This window comes from Anomalospiza imberbis, chromosome 8 (assembly GCF_031753505.1).
Source record: "Anomalospiza imberbis isolate Cuckoo-Finch-1a 21T00152 chromosome 8, ASM3175350v1, whole genome shotgun sequence".
NCBI lineage: Eukaryota > Metazoa > Chordata > Aves > Passeriformes > Viduidae > Anomalospiza > Anomalospiza imberbis.
The window spans coordinates 16,207,992-16,230,567 of NC_089688.1; the positions used below are offsets into that span (position 1 = coordinate 16,207,992).

At 40.1% G+C, this 22,576-nt stretch overlaps 1 protein-coding gene across 6 annotated transcripts in view; it reads left to right on the plus strand.

Annotated features, from left to right (window-relative positions):
- The window catches only part of GBF1 (golgi brefeldin A resistant guanine nucleotide exchange factor 1), a 102,218-nt gene that overhangs the window by 58,931 nt on the left and 20,711 nt on the right, over positions 1-22,576 (plus strand). For 2 of the 6 annotated variants that reach the window (XM_068197466.1, XM_068197467.1), the window contains 16 exons: positions 285-416; positions 5,451-5,569; positions 6,189-6,297; positions 6,659-6,719; positions 8,393-8,447; positions 9,887-9,961; positions 11,313-11,348; positions 15,123-15,258; positions 16,489-16,718; positions 17,233-17,401; positions 17,586-17,797; positions 18,468-18,566; positions 18,982-19,176; positions 19,496-19,682; positions 20,157-20,297; positions 20,817-20,905. In XM_068197466.1, the coding sequence (XP_068053567.1) occupies positions 285-416; positions 5,451-5,569; positions 6,189-6,297; positions 6,659-6,719; positions 8,393-8,447; positions 9,887-9,961; positions 11,313-11,348; positions 15,123-15,258; positions 16,489-16,718; positions 17,233-17,401; positions 17,586-17,797; positions 18,468-18,566; positions 18,982-19,176; positions 19,496-19,682; positions 20,157-20,297; positions 20,817-20,905 (2,045 nt within the window). Of the gene's footprint in view, positions 1-284; positions 417-5,450; positions 5,570-6,188; positions 6,298-6,658; positions 6,720-8,392; positions 8,448-9,886; positions 9,986-11,312; positions 11,349-15,122; positions 15,259-16,488; positions 16,719-17,232; positions 17,402-17,585; positions 17,798-18,467; positions 18,567-18,981; positions 19,177-19,495; positions 19,683-20,156; positions 20,298-20,816; positions 20,906-22,576 lie in introns of all 6 variants that reach the window. The other 4 variants (XM_068197469.1, XM_068197471.1, XM_068197470.1 and 1 more) reach the window with 3 other exon arrangements.

The window sequence follows — 22,576 nt, forward strand, 5'->3', positions numbered from 1 at the left end:
TTCCTACAATCAGATTTTAGAAGGCTCCAGAAAGCTGTTTTGAAGATTGCAAGAAAGTGAACTTTACAAAGCATTGCATTTAAAATATACACATATACCTATGTGTGTGTTGGTGTGTGTATATATGTAAAAGCAACCCTGACCTTCCCACCAGCCTTCTGAAACTAACCTAGAACAGGCTTTTTTCCCTCTGAGATGAAACTTGCTGTATATTCTTAAAGAGAAAATAAATCCTAATGAATCAAGTCTAATTGTCTTTTAAATTTTTTTTTTTTATTTTACAGAACTATCTGAAATTGAACCTAATGTCTTTCTTCGGCCTTTTCTGGAAGTAATCCGTTCTGAAGACACTACAGGCCCCATAACTGGATTGGCACTCACCTCTGTGAATAAGTTCCTCTCATATGCACTAATAGGTATGTTATGTGACTTCTTGGGATTTACCAAAATGCCAGCCAAATGCATCTCTGTGAGCTGTGTCTTTGGCTAGCATACATGCTTGCAGTCCTAATGTGGAGATTAGAAAATTGTCATTAACACTGGGGAAATCAGCATCTGCAGTTTCTTAATATCTTACTGGCTGATCTTTCGTGGTGCTGCAGCCGTCTGGAGACAGAGCCAGAGCCTCTGCTCTGCCCTGACTGCTGTGTGTGCTTAGGGCCAGCTGCAGGACTGTGCTGGTCACCAGCTGCTTTTTAATGCCCTCCAAGCAAAAGGGCCAGGGAGGAAAGAATATCAGCTCAGAGTACAATACTGTAACATGTAGAAACTCAGTAGGATTTATTTAGTTTTGTGGACTAATATTTCTGCTCTAGAGTGAAGATGATTTTTTGCCTGGTCCCAGACCTTGTCCAGTGGTGTGCCAGTACTCTTCACTTTCCACAATTGTCATGGCAGAGACTGTATTGCTGCTGATCAAACTTTCAAATTTGCACATTTTTCTTTGTATCTGTGAAAGACTAATAATGTGCATGTGGTCAGTTCCCGTGGCTCAGCTGGCTGCAACTCATTAGCTGGCTTTCTGTCTGCCACCAATCTGTCATCCCGTTGTTAGTGGTACTTGATTTTTCTCTGTAAGTTCTGTTAGTACTTTGTGATCGTACCTGTGCAAATTACAAATTACAAAACCTGTTATCCGTGTTTGTTTATACATAGTCTCACTTAAGGAAAATAATTTTATCAGTCTTCCCTCCCCCTGAGTTCAGACCTTTCAGTACTTTTTCTCCTTTGCATTGTAAGGCAACACTTTGAATTTTTGGTTATTTTAAATATTTAGTTCTTTGGAGAAAGCATGAAAGCAGAAAGGGCAGAAAGAGAAAGAAAGGGCTTTATGTCAATGCAAATCACTTTTGCAGGAAAGACACAAAACTAAAATGAGCAAAAATAGAGACTTGCAGGAAAAAAGATTGAAGTGTTGGATGAAAATCTACTGTATGAAAACTTCTGTTAGTGGATAGTATTTGATATAATTAATACAAAAATATAACTAGAATGGTACAATAATGACATAAGTTCCTAGGGCCACAAAGAAATCTTGAAAAATAAGCCTGTAAAACATGTCCCCCTGAAGAATTAAGCAATAATGCAAACTATATGACTTCCAGCATTTCAGTGAGGGGTGGATTCTTCTTCTGGGCTTTTATGATCTGTATCACATGTCCAGGCAAATGTTTGCACAGGCAACTGACTACAGATGCTTGATTTGAGGCAGCAACGGGAAAAAATGGAGTTTAGCATTTGTAGCCTTTCTCTAGCTACCTGTTGTTTAGAATATTAATTGGGTCACTCCAACAAGAGTGCATCCCTGTAACTGTTGGTGACTGTGTGTCTTTGTAGTAGGCAGTGGAAGACTCTCTGCCTGGCCTTTTTTCTGGGGCATAACCTGTAATCTAAGACCCTCGTTGTTGCTTCAGGTGACATTCAGAGCAGCCTTGTCCTTTGTGCTGCTCCAGATACCAGTTAGGCTGGGATTAGTGGTGCTGGCTGAACATCTGGCAAGGTTGTGTTGTTAAATGAAAGCTTTTTGGTATTACAATTTTACTTTTGTAATATGAGACTAAAGGTAGTCTAAAGACTGCTTGCCTGAACATAAGAAATGCTTAAAACTGTTCTTGATGTACAAATCTGTTTCAAACTATACAGAGCAAGAGAGAAGAATGCTGTCATAACCATGGTAGGGAAATTGCAGTGTGGCAGATATTATAGCGCGTTTTGGGGCTGCATAATGGCAGGTGAAGCCAGCACATTTTAAAAAAGTGACATTAGCTTTGTCTGTTCTGTGAGTGGTTAGTTTTTGCTGTACACACTGGGTTGAAAACCAGGGTGCAATGAAAGGGCCAAACTCCTCTGATAAATATATTTGTTTAAAATGGCTTTTTTTTTCCCATTTCCAAAGTATTTCATTGCTAATCCTTGTGCAGTCTTACTGGATTTTTTATTCTGTCACATGTCAAAAGGTGGTTATCTTTCTCCTTTTTAGGCCAGTATTTCTGAGGGGTATGTTTTAAAACCAGTTAGAAAATAATTATTGAGTAGAGTTTCAGAATTCTGATCTCTGGTAGTTTGAATTGCAAATTCACTAATGGTATAGCATGCAATCACAGCTCAGATAAAATTACTTGATATTCACCATGTGTGTGTTTTAGCAGGAATAGTTAGCATTACAGTGATTATCCTCTGCTCTAAATACTTCTTCTACAATTTAGTTGATAAATTACACAATAACTTTTAAAGTACTAGAAAACTGTGTGGTAATACTAAACTCCCATTGATTTTTATCCCTGAGATTAGTTATTTCATTGCTCAGCAGTTTTGCAGTAGCTACTGAGCTGTCAGCCTACTGGATGAGCTTAAACCTTAGCTATAGGAAGACTAGTGGCTAAATTTCAGAATTGGCCTTTTCTGTATTTCCCTCACAAAAAGTATGTGCTCTTTTTGTTGTCCACTGCAGCTTCTGGCTCCATTTCTAAAGTTAGCTTTCTCTGATGTTCCTGGAAACTACGTATCTCTTAGTAGCTGTTGCTCAGCTTCCAGCGAGAGGACTTGCTGTTTAAGGAGTTTAAGGCTTTTTCTTCCCTCCACCTTTTCTCTCTCCATGGTGATTTATTTTAGTTCTATTAAAGGTGTTACTGAGCAGGCTTCTGGCTTTCCTGAATTCCCTCTGGTTCAGAGCCTGGATTTTCTGATTTCTGTTTGTTCTTTTGTCCACCTGGTGTAAAACTGCACCTGATATGAAGTGTGTGTATCTAGATGGGGTGTCTAGATCTTTGCATTGTAGATGGCAATTTTCAAACTGTTATTGTGCTCACTCAAACTTCTTGTTAGTGATTCTGAGCAGGCATCGATACATCTTTCTGTAGTGTTTTCTCACAAGGGAACAAAGATTTTTGTCTGTATCTTGTTTCTGCAAAGTAGAAGTATCTGTGCTTTTAATTGAACTCAAGAGGCTTTATAAATTGACCTGAATTTGTAGTGCTGTTCCAGGGAGCCAGAACTGAAGTAGTCAGGCGTGATGTGTGTTGGGAGAGAGGTGTTGAAGGTAGGGGCTAGAACAGCAAAGCAGTACTCACAGATCTGTTATAGAAGCATGTGCACAACTTGCTTGCATTTCCTTTTCACACAGACTGTTTATCCCTAACTATGATTAAATATATCCCTAAGACTAGAGTAACTCACATCTCCTGGAAAAGGTGACAATGGTGACAATGAAGTGAATCTGTGTGTGCTGCCTGGGGGAGCCTTTTCTGCAGCAAGTTGCTTTTTCGTCTTGATTCCCACTGGGCTGCTTTCCACTGTGGTTGTTGAAGTTGGTTAACAGTAATGCTAATGTAGGTGCTGGCATTGTAACACCACTGGCCTAATTTAATTAAGACAATTCAGAATGAGCCTATATCACCTTTGGTGATTTATGCTGTTACCTCCATGAATAAGAGTGCGTGATTCACCAACCTATGACTGATTTTATTGCCTTTGGTAGAAGAGTAGTAGCTTCTCACTGGATTATAAGCCATTATTGAAGGTATGTGGAGGACTGCTTTTGGCAGCCAGGCCTCTTACCTAATGCTTCCAGTTTTGTATCCTGTTGTGTGCTGCTGCTAAACTGAGTGAAAAGTGACCACTTGGTTTTAGAACAGCATTCTTAAAAGCTCAGTGAAGTTTGTTTGGCAAACCAGGAGAGGAACTTGCTCTAAACTATACAAGATTTCTCTGTGTGTGTGTGAACATTGTCAAAAGTAAGCAAGCTCTGTTCTTAAAAGGGATGCGTAAGAGGAGGCAATGGCAAAGTGCTGTTCCTATGCAGATTTATGTGATTCTAAAGTACACCAGTGCCATATCAGTTTTATACAACTATGAGAAATTTCTTACCCTGCAGCCGCTCAGGACAGGAGTGTGGTAGAGGCTGCTGTCTCTGGACCACAATAAAGGCAGCTTTCTTTAATACCAATACTTTTATAGCCCTTCTTAGATGTGAGCATTACTGGAGTCAAAGAGGGAATCTGCAAAGTTTCTCTGCAGAGCTTACAAGGTCTTGCTTGGTTCCTCTGTCAGCATTGTTGCTGGAGTTCAAGAGGCCCCATTGCCAATTAATGAGGTATTAAGCAATGTTTAGGTTGTCTCCTTTTTTTCCTAATGACTGTTTAGGTAAAAGGGTATCAAGATTCTTGCCCAGTGCCATATTGTCTAAGTGAGAATGAAATCAAAGCCAGAGGCAGCTTTTCTGAAGCCACTGTAATGTAGCACGAGATACAGTTACTAGCAACAATCTCATCCTAAACATTCTCTCAACTGCACCATTGTTTCTAGCTGCAAAAGACTGAAATGGAGAGAAGGAGCCTTGATGAATGATAGGAGTGGGACGCCTGCAACTCTGATATCTAAACTGTGATTGTGTCTGTCTGCTGTTTTCTCTGGGGAAAGCTACTGGTCTGTTCCTTCCCAGCTCTCATTCCTTGAGAGGGATGTAGAACAAGAGACAATTTTCCCTTCTCAATTTAGTGGAACCTGTTTGGCATTTTCTTCTCATGAGAGTAAATTTTAGGTTCCCTATGTTTAAGAGCTGTTTTTTCTTTATTCCCAAGGAGGCCCTGAATGCATTTAATAGCTGATTGTGCTATATTGTAGGGAACAGGACACAGTCTTAGAACTTAACTTCTAAAACATAGAGAACCATTAACAATGGAATTTTAATTATTTTCTTTGTTAAGTTATATTTTTTTGCAAATGTAAGTAGATTCTTGATACATCTTTCTGAAAGCTCCCAGTTAGTGGGAGCCTGAAAGCCTTTCTGTTAGTGGGAGGTGAGTTATGTTCTTGTCGGGTCAACTCAGTGCAAGTCACATAAATTGAGGAAGCTGAAGGTCACACAGTATCTCCATGTAGATGTCTTCCCACAGAGGTGGTAGACTGTAGATGGCTGTTCCCTGACACATCTCTTTTATTGTGTTATTCAGATCCCAGCCATGAGGGCACAGCAGAGGGGATGGAGAACATGGCAGATGCTGTCACTCATGCTCGATTTGTGGGCACAGATCATGCGAGCGATGAGGTTGTCTTGATGAAAATCCTACAGGTAAGAGGAGAGAAATGGTAATTACCATAATGGTTGCTGCCTGTTGTGGAACATATCCTGTTACATAGAGATGAAGAGGAGGGAGCAATGTTTTGACTCTGCAGGAGCTTAGTGACAGACTTTATTTTTAAACAGATGGCTCATATACCTGTGGTAAAAGCTTTTCCAAATGAAAATAGTTAAAAGCTTAAATTAAATTATTTTAAAATTATGAACTTGATAATATGGTAGTGTTGATAATCCTACCTTGTGCATGGTCTGTGTTGGGGGAGTTAATTATCAATATGGAGCTCTCAGACTTATTTTTGAGTAAAGTTTTTTGTAGAGACAAAACTATGGACTGTATACCTCTTCGGTCTGTGTACTTCTGAGCAGATACCTAGTTTCTGAATTTAAATACTGGGTAGCATGCAGTGTATTGGACCTCTTTAAGAAGTGGGTCAGGAGATCATTCTTGTCTCCTAATTGGCTTCTTGAGCACAGCATTCAGTTTAAAATGACTCCAGGAGAAGCCTCCTTTGGTTTTCTGCTCATGGCAGTCTTTCTTGAGGAAACCAACCTCCTCTTGGGAGTGCATGCATCATTGCAGTGTGGTACATGTGGGTGCTGTTCTTCGCAGGTGTTGAGGACGTTGCTGCTCACCCCAGTGGGAGCCCACCTCACCAATGAGTCGGTGTGTGAGATCATGCAGTCCTGTTTCCGCATATGCTTCGAAATGAGGCTCAGTGGTAGGTTTGTTCATACTTCTGCCATTAAGAAATTGGTCAGGCTTCCTCAGCATTAACTAGTTCTGTTGTAGAGCATGCATCCATGGAAAGCTGCTGAGCTTTATATTATTGTGTCTTTCTACAACTTCATGGAAGATTTGTTGGGCGTTCGCTGTACAGGTTTGGACTGCTCTTTTCCCCAGCTGTGTAGCGCCACCGTGTGATGCCGTGACCGTTTGCAGTAATGCGGGGTTGGAGCTGGTTTTAATAAATTTGCCGTAATCTCTGTAAACAAGACTCGAAGGGGAGTCTGCTTGAAGAAGCCTCTTGATAATATCACACTGAGTAATGACACCTGTGTTATTTGTTTTTGTCTTCGCAGAGTTATTGAGAAAATCTGCAGAGCACACTCTGGTCGACATGGTGCAGCTGCTCTTCACAAGGTAAACCTGCTTGTGTTTGCCTCAGCATTGCTGAGATGGCCCTCTAAGGACAGAAAGATTCCACACTTCCACTTAAGGGCCCTCAGAAAAATCATCCAAAATGGTCATTATTTAGAGGTGGAAGGGGATGAAGGATTTGGCACTTTTCTCTAGGGCTGACCCTGTCAGACTGCAGGGAGACAGAGGTAGGGAAGGTTGCCTGGTTTGAGGTGTCCTTTGAGGAGAGATGGACAGCCAAGTAATGAAGAGCTTTAGGATAGAGAACCAGTTTCAGGACAGAGAATGCAAACTTCACTGAAAAAAAGGTGCTCTAAAAATATAGCTCTCTTTAGCAGAGAGAACAGAAATGGTGTTGAATACCCACACACTGATTTCTAGCTGAGAGCTGTGACCTCACACATCAAAGAACATTTAAAACTCTTGAAATCATGTGTCTTGGACAAACATTCTGCCCTTTTCAGCACCCTTTAGGTAATTAAGATGGCTTCTTTAAAACTCAAGTAAGTTAATTAACTTGAAAACTGTTTCTCCAAATAGTGAAGTAATCATAGACTTTCCCTGGGTATTGTAAAAAGGAAATTTTTACAGGTACATATATACTTTTAGTAGAAAAATATTTCGGTGAAACTGACAGCTTATGAAACACAGTTGCATTGTATTTTTTTCCCCATTGTCACACAGTTCCAATGGGATCTCAGTTTTCTTCTCCTCTGTGTACCCTGCATTGTGCACTGGATGAATGTTGGGCATAGTCAGAATCAATCTCCTCAAAGAGGAGAAGCCACATTACTTTTTCTCCAAATGCATATGTGAATTTTACTTGGTGCTTTTTCATTACTTACTGTGTAATCCTCTCCTCTGTCCTTCTTGATAAGGCTAAGAGACACCATCACCATCTGTGTCTGTGGACATTGGGATAGAGATGCAAAGCAAAGGCAGCAACTGCAGGGGTGATTTGGCCATCTTGTTTTCCAGAAAAAGAAACAGCCAAAGCTGTTCTCTAAGGCTTTTATACCCTCATCAAGTAAAGACAGAACTGTAGTAAAGAAACAGTAGAAGAGAGAGCAGGGTGTGTGGAATTGTAGAGCTGTACATGCTGTCATTTGGTAGCACGGGTGAGAGCTGTCTACCTCATTCTGAGATGGGAACTGCTTATCTCCAAAGATTCAGCTTAATGTACATCTGCTGCCTTCCACAGTTGTGTTTATATGATGCAGAACACAGGATAACTGCTGGGGTTTCTACAAATTCAAATAGAGGAATTGCCATGACTAGTAATAACAGGTACACTGCAAGAGTCCTGGTGTGGATGGCACTGACTCAGCAGCTCTGTTTAGTAGCATCAGTGAAACCTGTTTTGGACAAATGTAAATAGTGCACTGCTGAAAACATACACTGAAGGAAAACAAATGGTCTTTACATGGCAGGAAAATCAATATAGAAAACCAGCCATTAGCAGTAATAGCATGCACAGCAGCTCTCATCTGTATTTGTGGGGGTTCTTCCCCTTGGCAGATTGTGGCAGGAAAAGAAATTAGGAGAGTCTCTCTTTATGAAAACCTAATTTGGGTTTTCTAGTACCTGCAGCATAACTGGAAAGACCAGCCTGTTTCTTTCCCCTTCTTGTCAATCCATATAAGCTTATGTATTTTGGCTTGCTCTTTGTATTTCAGGCTGCCTCAGTTTAAAGAAGAGCCTAAAAGCTACATGGGAACGAACATGAAGAAGGTAAGACTCAGCACTGTGTTGACTGTTCTGCTCCTGTCTTTGGCTTGCGCTCATTTCTATTTTGTTTGTTTTCACACTTGTATTTCTTCGTTTCTACAAGTCCCAGTTCACTGAAAGAGCATGTTTAACCACATAAATGGACATAGATTCGTTAATTCTGTGGGATTAAGTCCAGATAGTCCAGTGGCAAGTCTTTTTAATGATACTGCTGCCTAAGTGACACAGTCTGGATTCTGGGAGTAGCCATCAGTGCTGTGGGCTAGAAAACCCCAGAAAGTTCTGGGACCTGATGGCGTCATAGTCTGGTTATCTGCTGTCTTCTGCTCTCTCTCCAGCTTCTTTTTCATCATTCTTCATTCACTACTGGTCTAATACTGAGCTCGTGGGATATATTTTTGTCCAGTTCCTCCTGTGTGGAAGGGAAACTTTTTGAGGCTGGTGAAACAGCATGAAAGCATGAAATTGGCTTTTGTAGAAAAAGCTGTGGTGACTTATAGAAGGGACAGCATTCTGTGGTGAGCACCTTAGTTCATATGATCAATGCCATCTTTATTAGCAGCCAAATCAAAGTAGACTTTTCTTTATCTCCTTTTCCCTAAATGTGCGGTTTTCTGCGGGTGGAAGTTCTGGATTTATTCAACGCCACCATCTTGATCAATACAGTGAGGTTTTTAGCAGCTGGATTCAGTATTTCAAATACCATTATGTCACCATATATGATTACTAATGTAGTAATTTCTTATTGAACTGAGGTCCTATTGAGGAACTCCATATATACTTATATATTCTTTATATTCTATATGAAAAATGTCAATAAAGGTAATAGATTCTGCTGTTGAGAGCAATAGGATGGGGAAAAGTGCTAGAGAACAAATAACCACCTTTCAACTTAGCGCTGAATATACAATTTATAGCTTCCACTCTGTTTTTACTTCAGTGAGTTGAGAAAAGGGACAGCATAGGGTAAGCATACATTTCAGAGCCATTATAGAAGTGTTTTGAGAGACTGAATGCTTGGTTGTAGGAATCTGAAACCTAGTAAAGCTTAGGGCTTTACTTCTTGTATGGTAAACTAATGACTGCTTGTTTCCCTTGCTGGGGGAGAAGTCACAGGATTTGTGATGATGGTAGGCTGGTGTACGGGAAGCTAAAGGAGATCAGGCTAATGTACAGCAGATACCAGGCCTTGTATGGTCTGTGTACGGAAGGTGTAGAGCGAAGGTGACTGAATTTAGGAAGGCTGCCCTTACCAAGTGATGGCTGCTCTCCGCTCGGTTAAGTGATGCTCTGTCTTGTGTCCACTCTGTGCAGTTACCCTGTACTGTCCCTTCGCTGTGCATGCCAGGAGTGAGCCCTTCAGCCTTGCACTCTGCCAGGTTATTCTTCTCTTTGGGTTTATTTTGCTTTGTTTAAACCATGCATTTGCCTATCTTTCACAGATTTCTTCAGGTCTCCTCAACAAACTGGAGCTAAGTAGTGGGGAACAGCCCAAAGCCCTGAACCAGTTAGAGAGGGTATTGATCTTTAAGAACCTGAAGGTCGCTCTCTCCCTTCTCCCTTCTTACCTCATTCCCCTCTTCCTTCTCTTGTAAACACCACCTGAGAGATAGTTATGTTGTGTGCAGCAAATCTCCCTCCACTCATTTGACACAGCATGGCTTTTGGAGACAGTGCATGCCATGGTTGCTTTGCAGTGTTGTGGCTGCAGTTGGGGCAGGCTTGGGAGGGAGAGACCCTTGTTTTACTGCAGCATTCACTGTCTTGGTGAGTGCCACCTAAGACACCATCACAGCATCCTCTGGAGGAAGGGAGTGGGAGGGCATGGGTAAGATTTGACAATGAAAACCTGAAAAAAGGAAATATAAAAAGTGTAGATTTGTCTCTGAAGTGTTGTGTGTCTTGCCTGTTGATCTTATAGACATAGCTCCTCCCTATACCTGAGGAGTCTTTTGACCCGCATGCCTTAAAATTATTTTAGTCAAGGTGAATCTCTGAGCTTTGTTACTTGGTACAGGGCCACAGAGTTCAATGCTTTCTAAAGCTTTTTGGAAGGAGACTGCTGTATATTTTCAACATCTTTTGTTCATGTTTCTACTGGATTTGTGTCCCAGCACAGTATATGCTAATGGGGGATCAGTGGGGCCAAACTGATTTACGAAATGTGTTAGTCCCTGCTAATACCCATAGATAATACTTCTAAAGAAATACTGTAGGCATGGAGATTATTTGGTTTGGATCAATCATAATAACCCTGAAAAAACTAACTTAGGACAGTTCTCAGTTTTCCATGTTGCTTCATAAACTTAGTGTAGCTTTAATTTTTGTCTGCCGTTAATGTTACTTAGTCCAGACAGAGTTGAACAGAATATTTAGAAATGCCACTCTTTTGTTCTGTGTCTAAGACAAAATAGTTATACAAAGAGGATAGTTTGAAAGGCAGTGGCTCAAGACTTGCAGATTTATGCAGAGTTACACAGAAAAAAAAGACTAAGAAATGTTTCCCTTTGCAGTAAAAAGTGTTCTAGGTAAACATTGGGCTCTGCTGTGGGAGTGAGGAGGAACATAAATCTGAATTTTCACAGATTTTTAGGGTGGATTTTGTTGATAGTTGCCTAAGATGTGTAAATGCATTTCACCAAATAACCTTCATTAGCTGTTGCAGTACAGGCAGGTACGTAAATGAGATGACTGGATTGCCTTGGTGTCGCCAGGATTCGGATCGTGGACTGCGTTCTCTCTGCATGCTTATGTGTCTTGAACGCTACTTGGTGTGCTGACCAGTTCCATGCTGCATCTAGAATGAGCTCATGTTTTAGTGTAATCACTTTAATTACTAATCATTGGCCCCTGCCCTTTTCTCTTGAGGCTTACAGTATCTTATGGAAAAACAAACGAGTACAGGTAAGGTGGCTTGTAGAAAAATGAGATCTCATGGACCCTTTAAAAAGAAACTTGTAGTATTACATTTTTCTTCACCTTCCTAGACCTTGGCTAGGGTTTTATTTGTAAAACCTCATCTATCAAAGGAAGCATTTGGAGTCTTGTAATTTTTTTCTTCTATAATTTTGTGGACATTTCTTTATGCAAAAGTAACTCAGATAAATGTAATTGAATCTGTACAGAATTCCAAGATGAATGAACAGTACCTCTGAGCTCCCTCTCTCATTTCTAAAGAATATTTTTTAAATACCAACATCAAATGGTTTTTACTGCCAAAAATACAAGCTTAATGTAGTCTCAAGGATGTTGATAATTAGAAAACGAATGTAACTCTAATATCACCGAGCATGGAAGAGGGAATGAGAGTTTTATATTATGTGTAAGATTCAGGATATGTTAATGGTCTGTTAAATGCCATTTAGCTGCTGCATTTAATCAAAAAGGCAACTTAGGTTTAAAATTTCAGTGTGTTAACATACAGTGAGAAACTGGGAGAATCCTTTGAATTGAAGGTAAAAACAAGATTTAGAAATACTTCCTTTAGTTAAAGGCAAACTGTACAAGTGTTTTTTATATTTTTTTTTATGCTAACATTAAAAGCAAAGAGATGTGAGCTTGTTACCTTTTAATTCAAAGAAAATCCAGAAGGAATGATGTTACTTTGCTGTCCTTTGATACATGTATTGTTTTAGAATTCCCAAATTCAGTGTTTGTTAAAACAGCATTTAGCCTCTTGACACTGGTGAAATGTTTTTGTTAAGCATTTCTGTTTGCTTCTGCAAATTTTTAAAGCTGTGCAATAGTTTGCTGCATTGAAGCAAAAGGAGATAGCAAAATAAAAAGGAGGGAGGGCAAAATTCTACGGAAGTAGTCCTTTGTAGTCCTTTTATTAATCCTAATAAAAGGATACCTGTTTGTGTAGAATGTGGAGATTGGATGGTAATCTTATCTCACCCCACCCACCCCTCCACTCCCTGCAAAAAAACGAACAAACAAAAGAACTTTCTCCCTGCCCCCCAAAAAACACCCCCCCAAAAAACCCAAACTAAACAAACAAAATACAAAACAGACAAACAAAAACAAAACCCCCAAACCCATCCCCCCAAAAAACTCTAAAAAACCAAATGAAAACAAAACCCACAAAAAATGAAACCCACAAAAAACCACCCCAACCAAAATCCCAAAAACCACCCCAACAAAAAAAAAAAAAAAACACCTAAAAAGGTCAAATAAACTTAGATTCTGGTCTAAATGATTTGTCGTTTGATTAAATGTTTTGGAATCTTTAAAAATCAAGTAAGACTTCTTGCTTGCCTGACTCCAGTTTCCCATCCATATGAAGCTGCTGTGACTCAGTCTCTGAAAGGTGGCACAGGTTCATTGAAATGATTACAGATGGGTCTGTATCTTATGACCCTCGAGATGCAATCTTGGAAGTAAAAACGAAACACAGGACAGTCACAGAGGGTAGATTTTGGGTCAGAGGGAAAATGCTTTTTTGAAAGGGCTAGTGTTGATTCGAGGTGGTAATTGGTGTTGTATGAAAGGGGAGATTAGAAACAGTAATTAAATTGTCAGGTTGTATTGTCTGATAGAATGTTTCAAATGTTAGGTGTTTCTCAGGAGCATGACTGAGGGCAAAAGGAGTGGTACATGGTTAGCCTGTATCACTCTCTCAGCTCCATTTTGCTGATTCACTTTTGCATCCTGCTGCAAGTAACTTTTAACCTGGCAAAAAATGACAACAGCATTTAGTAGCTAGAGGCAATGTCTGTTTTGAAATTGTGTGAAACTGATTTTTTTTTTTTGTTTAACACATAATGTTTCCAGTTTTCCTTCCTAATAAAAGTAGTTTGGTATGATGAACCATAAATCTTCAGATCCTATTGTATAAGTTACTGAAAAAGGAGGAAAAAAATACAGCTATTTCTATAATAGCTGGTAGGTAAAACTATCTGATCTAATTTGTAGCTTAAGCCTTTAATAAATGCAGCTATTGGTAGTATTTAAGGCTCGGAAATTGGCAAGCATCAAAAATAACACATATTTTATATAGCCGTATGAAGCAGTAAGTAGGAAAGATGAGACAGGTGACAATTTTGACATGAAAGGTTTGTGATCCATAAGCATTATAAAACATTCTGACATCTTCAAAATTTTGGTTTTAGCTGTGTGCTTGTCATGTAAGTACTTGCCAAGAAGCTGGGATTTAGAAGATTCTTACTACAATTAAGGAGCAAAGTAATTCTGAATCTATTAATCAGCACACTCAAGGAAATTGCAGCACAGCTAAAACCTGGGGATTAGTCATCAAGCAAATACAAATTGTGGTGTGAAGAAAAGTTACACATATGTTTTATGGCAGTGGGATATAACATTTTCACAAGCTTTGTTTAAATAGGGAGAAGTACAGGCTGAGGCCATATACAGGGAGTTAGAATTCTACCTGGAAAATGGAAAGAGAAGGAAAAACAGTAGTGGAACCTAGAAGATTTATTGGTGTTCAAGAGTAGTAGTAGCTGGAAGGGGGTAAGTTGTAGAAAAAGGAAGACACTAAAGAATATAGCTGTTTTCTACATAAGTTAAATTTGATGCTAGAGATATAAGAAATACGGAGTATTATAGCCCAAAATAAAACTTTACAGTGATAAATTTACAAAGAAGAATGCTGAATAGGGCCTGGTACTGAAACTAGCTGAATGGTTTCCACAACATGCAAGATACCTGTTCAGTGCTTAAATTTGCACCCAAACTGAGGAGGTGGCAGCATCAGAAAAGCTGATGCAGCTACCAAACACAAGAGTACATGCAGTCCTGCACTTGGAGAAACTTGTGTTGTAAGGAACTGGTTTTCATGCTGGCCAGGGCCATTAGCCATGTGACTAAATATCATACTGTTTTTAGGAAGTTCTGGAGCATTTATGCAGAATGCCTGAAATAGCAGTGCTGTGCAGCAAGTGCCACACAGTCTTGCCCTGCCCCTGTTTTTGTTCTTGTTTTCCCAAAGTTCTGTGTACAAACTAGAATCTTGGTCCGCAAAGATATCAAGAGTTAAGGTCAGGTTTAGAAGAGAAGTAATGACAGAAGACAGGTGAATGAGAATGGGGTTTGTTTCTGCATTGCTAGGGTGGTATTTGCAATGTAACATGCACCAGTAGCAAGTGAAGTGTTAGAAGTACTTGTTAATAGTGAGCATGGACGAACGTGAGCATGGCATTGCTACAAAGATGAAGAGTGAATTGAGGTAAGAGATCAGTGACAGAGCTGCTCATTCTGCATTTCCAGCTTGATATATAGATGGTGACATTTTAGCTTCATGTCAAACTTAACTAATGCTTGCTTAGATACTTTAATTGATCCCCTTCGGAAGTCTAGGAGCTTTGGTAAAAGCAGAGAGATTTGGGATGTGTAGGTCTAAGAGAATTCTTTATCCTAATTTAAAGTAGGAAGGTATTGATAGGGAATAGGGAGTGTTGTAATAATTGAACAGTTAAATATATATTATAGCAGAGTCATGAGTTAATTGTCCCTTGATTTAGGTATGGAGTGTTGGCTAATATGTGGAGAGTTAAGGAGTAGTTTGCATGATATTGAGGTGCTGATTAATTTGCGTGATATATTTAAGTGCTACTGCCTGACTTTAAAGTCTTTGAGGTAGCATTTGTGAGTTGGCTTGTGTAATCCATTATGCTATGTGGTTTTGCAACACTGATATTAATGACTATTGGTTTTCAGTTGAAAATGAGAGCTGGAGGAATGAGTGAATCATCAAAATGGAAAAAGCAGAAGAGATCACCTAGGCCTCCTCGACACGTAACAAAGGTCTCTCCTGGGACAGAACAGTCAGCAGGCAATGCTACTAATACCACAGGTAAGTTGCAATCTTCTTCAAGAGAACAGACAACATCCATGCTAGAGCTTTTTTGAATCTATCTTTATTTAATTTCTCCTAATATATTATTTTGCATTAATTCTTTTCATATTAGTTCTCAGTGACTATAGCATTAAACATATCATAGCTTTTCAGGTCCAGGAGAAAGAGTTCTCAGGAAATGGAGTACATATTGATGAGAAAGGCATGGTCCTGCAGATAACTTGACGGCATTTCTGTGCCTTCAACATGCCTCATAGGGGTAGTTTGGACAAAAGAGAATGGACACCTGGAGAAGTGGCTGAGGTTATGGACAGCCATGTGGTGCAGAGAAGTTGAAGGATGCAGCAGATAGAAGAGACTGAGAACAGGAACACTGACAAGAGGAGAGCCAAGGGCAACTAGTGACAGGAAAAGGGGGCATAGTCTTAAGCTGCTCCAGGAGAGGCTTAGCTTGGACATTAGGAAGAATTTCTTCACAGAAAGGGTGATTAAACACTGGAATGGATTGCCCAGGGAGGTGATGGAGTCACAGTCCCTAGAGGTGTTTAAGGATAGACTGGAGGTGCCACTCAGTGCTGTGGTCTGGCTGACACGGTGGTGTTCGGTCATAGGTTGGACTCGATGATCTCAGAGGTCTTTTCTAACCTAATTGATTCTGTGATTCTGTAAGGAACACTTAAATTCTTGGAGCACTGTCTCATATTTAGAGACAGAATTTAGTAAAAATTCTTCACTGCTCATATTTCAGAACCATTTGAATTGTAATGAATTTCATTTGTTTAGGAGGAATTAAAGAAATCGGTCCTGCTTTAGAATCAAGTCAAAATTCTCACTGTGAAGTAATGATTAATTCTTGATGCAAGTATTTAAAGTGGTTGTGCCATTGTATTAAAGAGTAAAGTACACCTTTTAGACTCTTTTCAGATTCCTTCTTCCTCTGCACCCGTTATCTAACTATGTAAGTTAGCTAATTTGCTCAGTCAGTTAGACTCCAACTATTGTGTTAATTTTGGAGAACTGCTAGTATCTCCAGTGTTCATCTATTTAATTCATTAATACCTAGCAAAAGATATCTTAGTTTATCTGTGTTCTCACAATAGTGTGCTTCTGAGATTATTTGTAGTGTGAAGTAATAATGAAAGAATTTGTGGTTGCTGTGTTTAATGTATGAATTTGTCTGTTGAAGGACAGAGCAATACTAATCATTTTGCTTCTGTTTCACATCAGCAAGCGGAGTTACTTTCATAGATGGTCCTTCTCCCAGCTCCTCTGGGAGCTCAGAAAACGTTTCGTCAGCAGTCAGCCCTGTTACAGACAGTGGGTTGGAGTTGTCTTCACAGACAACATCCAAGGAAGACCTGACAGATTTGGACCAAGTCGCTTCTTTGGGACTTAATGCAGGAACATCTTCAAATGAGGCCAAAGTCACTGAAAATCAAAATCAGCCTGAACTCCAGGTACATGAATATAATTTGCAAAGAAAAGTTCCAATTCCCAGCATGATCACTTCTCCTCACAACAGTAAATGCTATTGAGAGGATCATAGAGCCACAGGGAACCTTTCAGAGCTGCAGATATTTTGAACGGTAGAAATGCTAGGAAGGTTTTCACAGAAGTAGTGTGCTGAAGTTGTGTAGCATTTTTAAAAAATGAGCAAAATTTTTCACCTCAGAGGCAGTAAGAACTGACAGGTTATAGGAGTATAATTTTGAGGTAAAGTCCATAGTCTCACAACCTAGAGTTATATAAAGCAGATAAGAACTTGATATAAGTGGAAGGGTAAAGAGGGTTGCAGCTTATGTAGAGGCTCTCTTTTCTCTTAAATTTTGTTTTCATGATACTCCTCTGTTAGTGAGCTGTGTTGTTTTAATAGTTACAGATTAACTGCAAACAAATGAGACTTTTTTTTCACTTGTCTGGTGCTTAACTCTCCTTTTGCTTCTTTCATTCTCAAATGATGTTTCAATGAAGAATGAAAGTCTGAGGGAGGAGAAGGTCCAGTCAGCTTCTGTCGAGTCTATCCCTGAGGTCCTAGAGGAGTGCACATCTGTAGCAGAACATTCTGACTCTGCCTCAGTTCATGACATGGACTATGTAAATCCCCGGGGAGTACGTTTTACTCAGTCTTCCCAAAAAGAAGGTGAGAGGTGGGCAATGCTGCTAAAGTCCTGCTTCATTTCCACTGTTTTATTTCACTTCCTGCTAAGAGACTGATAAGCTCCTATTCCTTAGTGGGCTTGTAACAGTTAAATTTTTAGCACTTGCTAGGCACCTGTGAAAAGCAAAAAGAAAATTTAGATTGTTATTCTCTCTTTCTTCTTTAGGAGCAGTTCTGGTCCCATATGGGTTGCCATGTATTAGAGAACTGTTCCGCTTTCTCATCTCGCTCACCAACCCTCATGACCGCCACAACTCTGAGGTGATGATCCACATGGGGCTGCAGCTGCTGACTGTTGCCCTGGAGTCAGCACCCATTGCAAACTGCCAGTCCCTCTTGGGACTCGTGAAGGAGGAGTTGTGCCGGCACCTATTTCAAGTGAGTCTGGCTTATGCTTGCATGGAATATGGCACTGGGGAGTCAGATACGAATTTCCATCAGAGTGTATTGAAGTTTAGTATTATGAGGTTTTGCAGGTCTGCAAACAAGCTCTCTCCTGCACTGCAATGAGAGTTCTGAATTGCACCAAATGGCTCTGTTGCAAAGCCTGAGAGGTTGTCATGCTATTTTCTGCAGACCAAGGACAAGAAGGATGAGTGTGATTTCAATGAACTGTTACTGTGGGTTAACATGTGTTTTGATATAATTTGTTTTGAGGTAATTATGGATGCAAGTTACCAGCTTAGTAGTAGGCAGAACCTTTGGGAGATCCCAAGCTATTAATTGCACTGGGGTCATCTTAGAGGCAGGTCCTCTCCCAAGCTCCTTCACCACTAAGAGTCTCTGTGGGCTTGGCAAAAGAACCAAATTGCAGTGGGTAAAGTGTTACCATGCACAGATGAGAAATAAGTATATTCATCCTCACTAGCAAAAAGTAGGACCAGAAGGTTGAACAAGGGATTGTTTTTTAAAATATCATTGCTATGGGGGACAGTGTGTGGATCTTTGGTTGGTTGCAGATGATGCCTGCAATGCCCTAGTACTGCTACTTACAGCACATAATGACTTGCCTTTGTAAGTCTTAAAATTCTTTTTGTTTCTTGTTCAGCTACTGAGTGTTGAACGGCTCAATCTGTATGCAGCCTCCCTCAGGGTGTGCTTTCTTCTCTTTGAGAGCATGAGAGAGCATCTGAAATTCCAGCTGGAGGTGAGTTTTTTGAGTATCACTGGGTGCCTCATAATAGTTTATTTGCATTTAGTTAAATGCATATATCTGGACAATAAAATAGAGTCTAAGTGTCAAAATATGTTTGTATAAATGACTCAGTGTTATGGGTAGGCTTTGTAGGCCTTTTTCTGTTGGAAAATCTAATGTCTGGATTAGAGACTGGTGTACTGTGCTGCCTGCCTTCAGACTGTTTTTTTAGAGCTGTAGATCCAGGTGCACTGAACGGTAGAACTGTTTGAAACCTTTTTACAGCCTCCTTCAGAATGAGCTATCATTAAAGATGGAATGTTATGGAGGAAGGTGAGGCTTAGATCTCCCTCTGCAGTCCTCAAAGCTATTCACTATCCTGCTTTTTTTTCTTTCCTTAAACTGAGCTGCCCTGTGTTTCTGCCAGATGTATATCAAGAAGCTGATGGAAATAATCGCTGTGGAAAACCCAAAGATGCCCTATGAAATGAAGGAGATGGCTTTGGAAGCCATTGTTCAGCTGTGGAGGATTCCCAGTTTTGTGACTGAGCTGTACATTAACTATGACTGCGACTACTACTGTGCCAACCTCTTCGAGGAGCTCACCAAGCTGCTCTCCAAGGTGCTGAACCGTGGCAGGGGCAGGGTGGGGCCAGCCAGTGACTCAGGGCAGAGCTTAACAGTGGGATCGCTCAGAGGGTCTGGGGTGAGTTTGCTGTAGAGATGAGAAAGGCCATTTAACATTTGGAAGCAGAAGAGAAAAAGAATAGTCATGATGCTTTAATAATATCAGAGCAAATAAACTATTAAATACAAGCTAGAAAGCTTAGGGTGTTCTCTTCTAGTTTTTTGCCTTCCCCAAGCTGTGGGGGAAAACTTACTTGCCCTGTTATGGTGAGAGAGACATGAAAGTTGACTAATACTTGCATGTTATTTCCCAGAATGCCTTTCCAGTCTCTGGACAGCTGTATACTGTCCATCTGCTGTCTCTGGAAGCATTGCTGACAGTGATAGATAGCACTGAGGCACATTGCCAGGCCAAAGTGCTGAGTAACATACATCAACAAGAGAAGGAAGTTGTCAAACCCAGCCCAGAGACCATCAACACCACCAAAGAAACAAGCAATAGTAAGAACGCTTTCTTTGATATTTTAATATTAAGCTTAGTCTTGTGCTAAACTCAGAGATCTCATTTTGGTTGCTGACATAGTAAACTCCTTAAATACATGTCTTCAGTCTTCCTGTTGCATGTTTAATAACTACACACTGTTGTTAATAACCTTGCTATTTGTAAAATTTGCAGGTATCAATATTTGTCTCTCATGAAGCTTTATATAAAGGCCATGTCAAGACTGGCAGTCACAGAATGAGGGTATGCCATGGAATTCATGTAGACAAAATACTGATACTGCAAATCATGGTTACTAGAAGGTTCCTTCCTTTGAATAAGCACATGTTCAATTTAGAGTGATTATTTCTCTGTTGACAGCTTTTTTTTTTTTTTTTTTCTTGGCTTATGGGTTTGTTTCTCAGTGGGTGTTTGGTTTGGGATTTTTTGTGGGTTTTATTTGTTTGCCTGTTTGTATGTTTGAACTTCTACAGGTATTGAGAGAGTATTCAGTGAAGGAAAATCTTCTAGTGCAGTCTCAGAGCCAGCTGGGGCATGTCCTCCCACCAGTGGGTGCCTTATGGCTGACCAGATGAAGGAGAGCTGCATGGAATTGGAAGGAGGAAGTGAAGCAGGTAACAGCCTTGGCAGTACCCTGAGTGTCTATATCCTAAGAATGGTCCTGACATTTGCTGACAGGTCCTGCTATAGTGTGGACCATTGTAGCTATTGTGTTCAAAATTGGAAGGAGGTGTATGGTGAATGTATGTTTATTATATGTGTGCTATTTATGCCTACTAGGTGTTGCATGTCTTCTGGGAGGAATTAGATCTGATGGGTCACTTTGGGTCAAAAGTGTGTGAATTCATAGCAGTGCTTAGAGTTCTGAAGAAAGTTAGGGACTCTCCAGGGAATCAGTAATGTACGTAGCCAAAATAGCCAGAAAATTAAATCTTGTGGCTGTGTGAAATTGTCTGAGGCAAGAAGCTACTATGCAATTATGAAGAAAATGTGGGTGGGAGGAATGTAGTAATTAAATGCAGGACAGCATATTGCAGCAAAGACTCCTTGACTGAAAGTTATTATGGGACACTGTCATGCCTGAGTGCTATGCTGGGGGTAGGTTTGACTGTAATGATGCTTTGTCATTCTAGCTGAGAAGCGTATCCCCAGGAAACCTACTCGATTTTCTTGTATCCTTCCAAGTCCTCAGGAACTTATGCAGATTAAGAACAAAAAGAAGGTATGGTTTGAAATACACTACAGGTGGATCTTTGAGTTTTCTCATTTCCCATCCCATGTGGGCTTCGCATGACTGGTCATAGCTCAGAAATTTTGAGTTCCGGTCTCTGCTGATCAGAATTAAAGAGTCAGCCATTGAAAATCCTGCTACGTTGTAAAGACAGCAATGATTATTACCTGTTCTGGTTTAGTTGTGCTGAAGGTTGCAAGAAGTGTTGGGGAAATTTTGTGGCACAGTTTGTAAGCTAGGTCCATCTGATTTCTGGGTGGGAAAGTCTCTGGATTTAGTTTTTATTATGTCGAGATAATCAGGTACTTTGATCAAAAAGGGCAGCTTCACTACTCTTATCAAAGGTGTAAATGGGGAGCGTACCAAGAGGCCTGTAGTAGAAATTAACTGGTCTGCTATTCTGGTTTGATAATTCCTATGTTTGCTTTGTCATAAGGATGACCAAAAAAAATGTTTTGGTTGTGGTAAAGCCACTCTTTGTTTTCAGAGTCTGTTTCCTTGAACCTCATTAGTCCAAGATATAGTCCAAACTTTATACAACTTTTCCATTCCCTCAATGGGTCTGGTCTAGGCCTAGTAAAGGTAAAGGTACTCCATGCTAATGGCTTTGTATTTATGTGCTATCCTGTGTCAAATATCTGGTACCGGCCTGCTCTTTCACCTCCAGAGAATGGGTGAATATATCTTAAGTCCCCGGGGGTTACATGGGACTGTTTGAGTTTTTTTGTTGTGCGTTTCTTGAGATTTTTTCCATTCACGTATGTTCTTTGTACATATTTTGTTCTCTTTGCACAACATATGCATGAGGTAGGTTCATTTCAGGTGTGAGAGATTACTAAATGTCAATATGAAAATAATGCATGTTCTGGATGAAACGTGAGTGGCCATACTAGTTGTAGGTAAGGAGATGATATAGGAGAAAAGACATTAAGTCTTTGAAGGATTCACTGGTGGTAAAAAGAGAAAGGGTTTTTTATTTGTATCTAATGAAAAGGCTTCTGGCTTCTCTCTCCAGCATAGGTGGTTTTATTTTACATTTTTGTAAGGGACTGATGGTCATATTTGTCTAAACTTACTTAATCAGAAACAGAAGAAAATACAATACATCTCGTTCCTCTGTTGCCATACTGATCTGTGCTTTGTGATCCACTCTGGCAGTCTCTGGATCTGAGTGTAATTTAAAGCATTGGTTTCTCTCTAGGAAGTTTACTGCAGTACTTGGAAACCTTTTTCTTTACCTGCAACACAATGCTGCAGTGGGGTAATGGTAACTGGCTTCCCCAGCCACAAGGACAGTGAGGGGAAGTGATCATCAGTGCAGTATTCAAAGGAACCACTGAATTTTGCCTTAAATCTTGCTTTCATAGCAACTTAGCTTGATGGACTCTGTGAAAATCCATTATTGAGAAGAGAGCTTGCATAGTGCTTCCTCTGTTCTAACTTCGGTAATACTCTGGCTTTCCTCTGCTGGAAAACAAGTTTAGAAGAAATCAAGAGTAGGGGGCAGGAAGATGTTCATAAATCTGAGTTTGCGTACGGAAAATTGTTCTCTGAGTCTACATCTCCTAGTAGTTTCATCCTAAGCACATAAACAGGGCACAACAAACACTCAGTTTTAGTTAGGTTGATGCTGACGTGGCACCAGCATGTTCTACTTCCTTT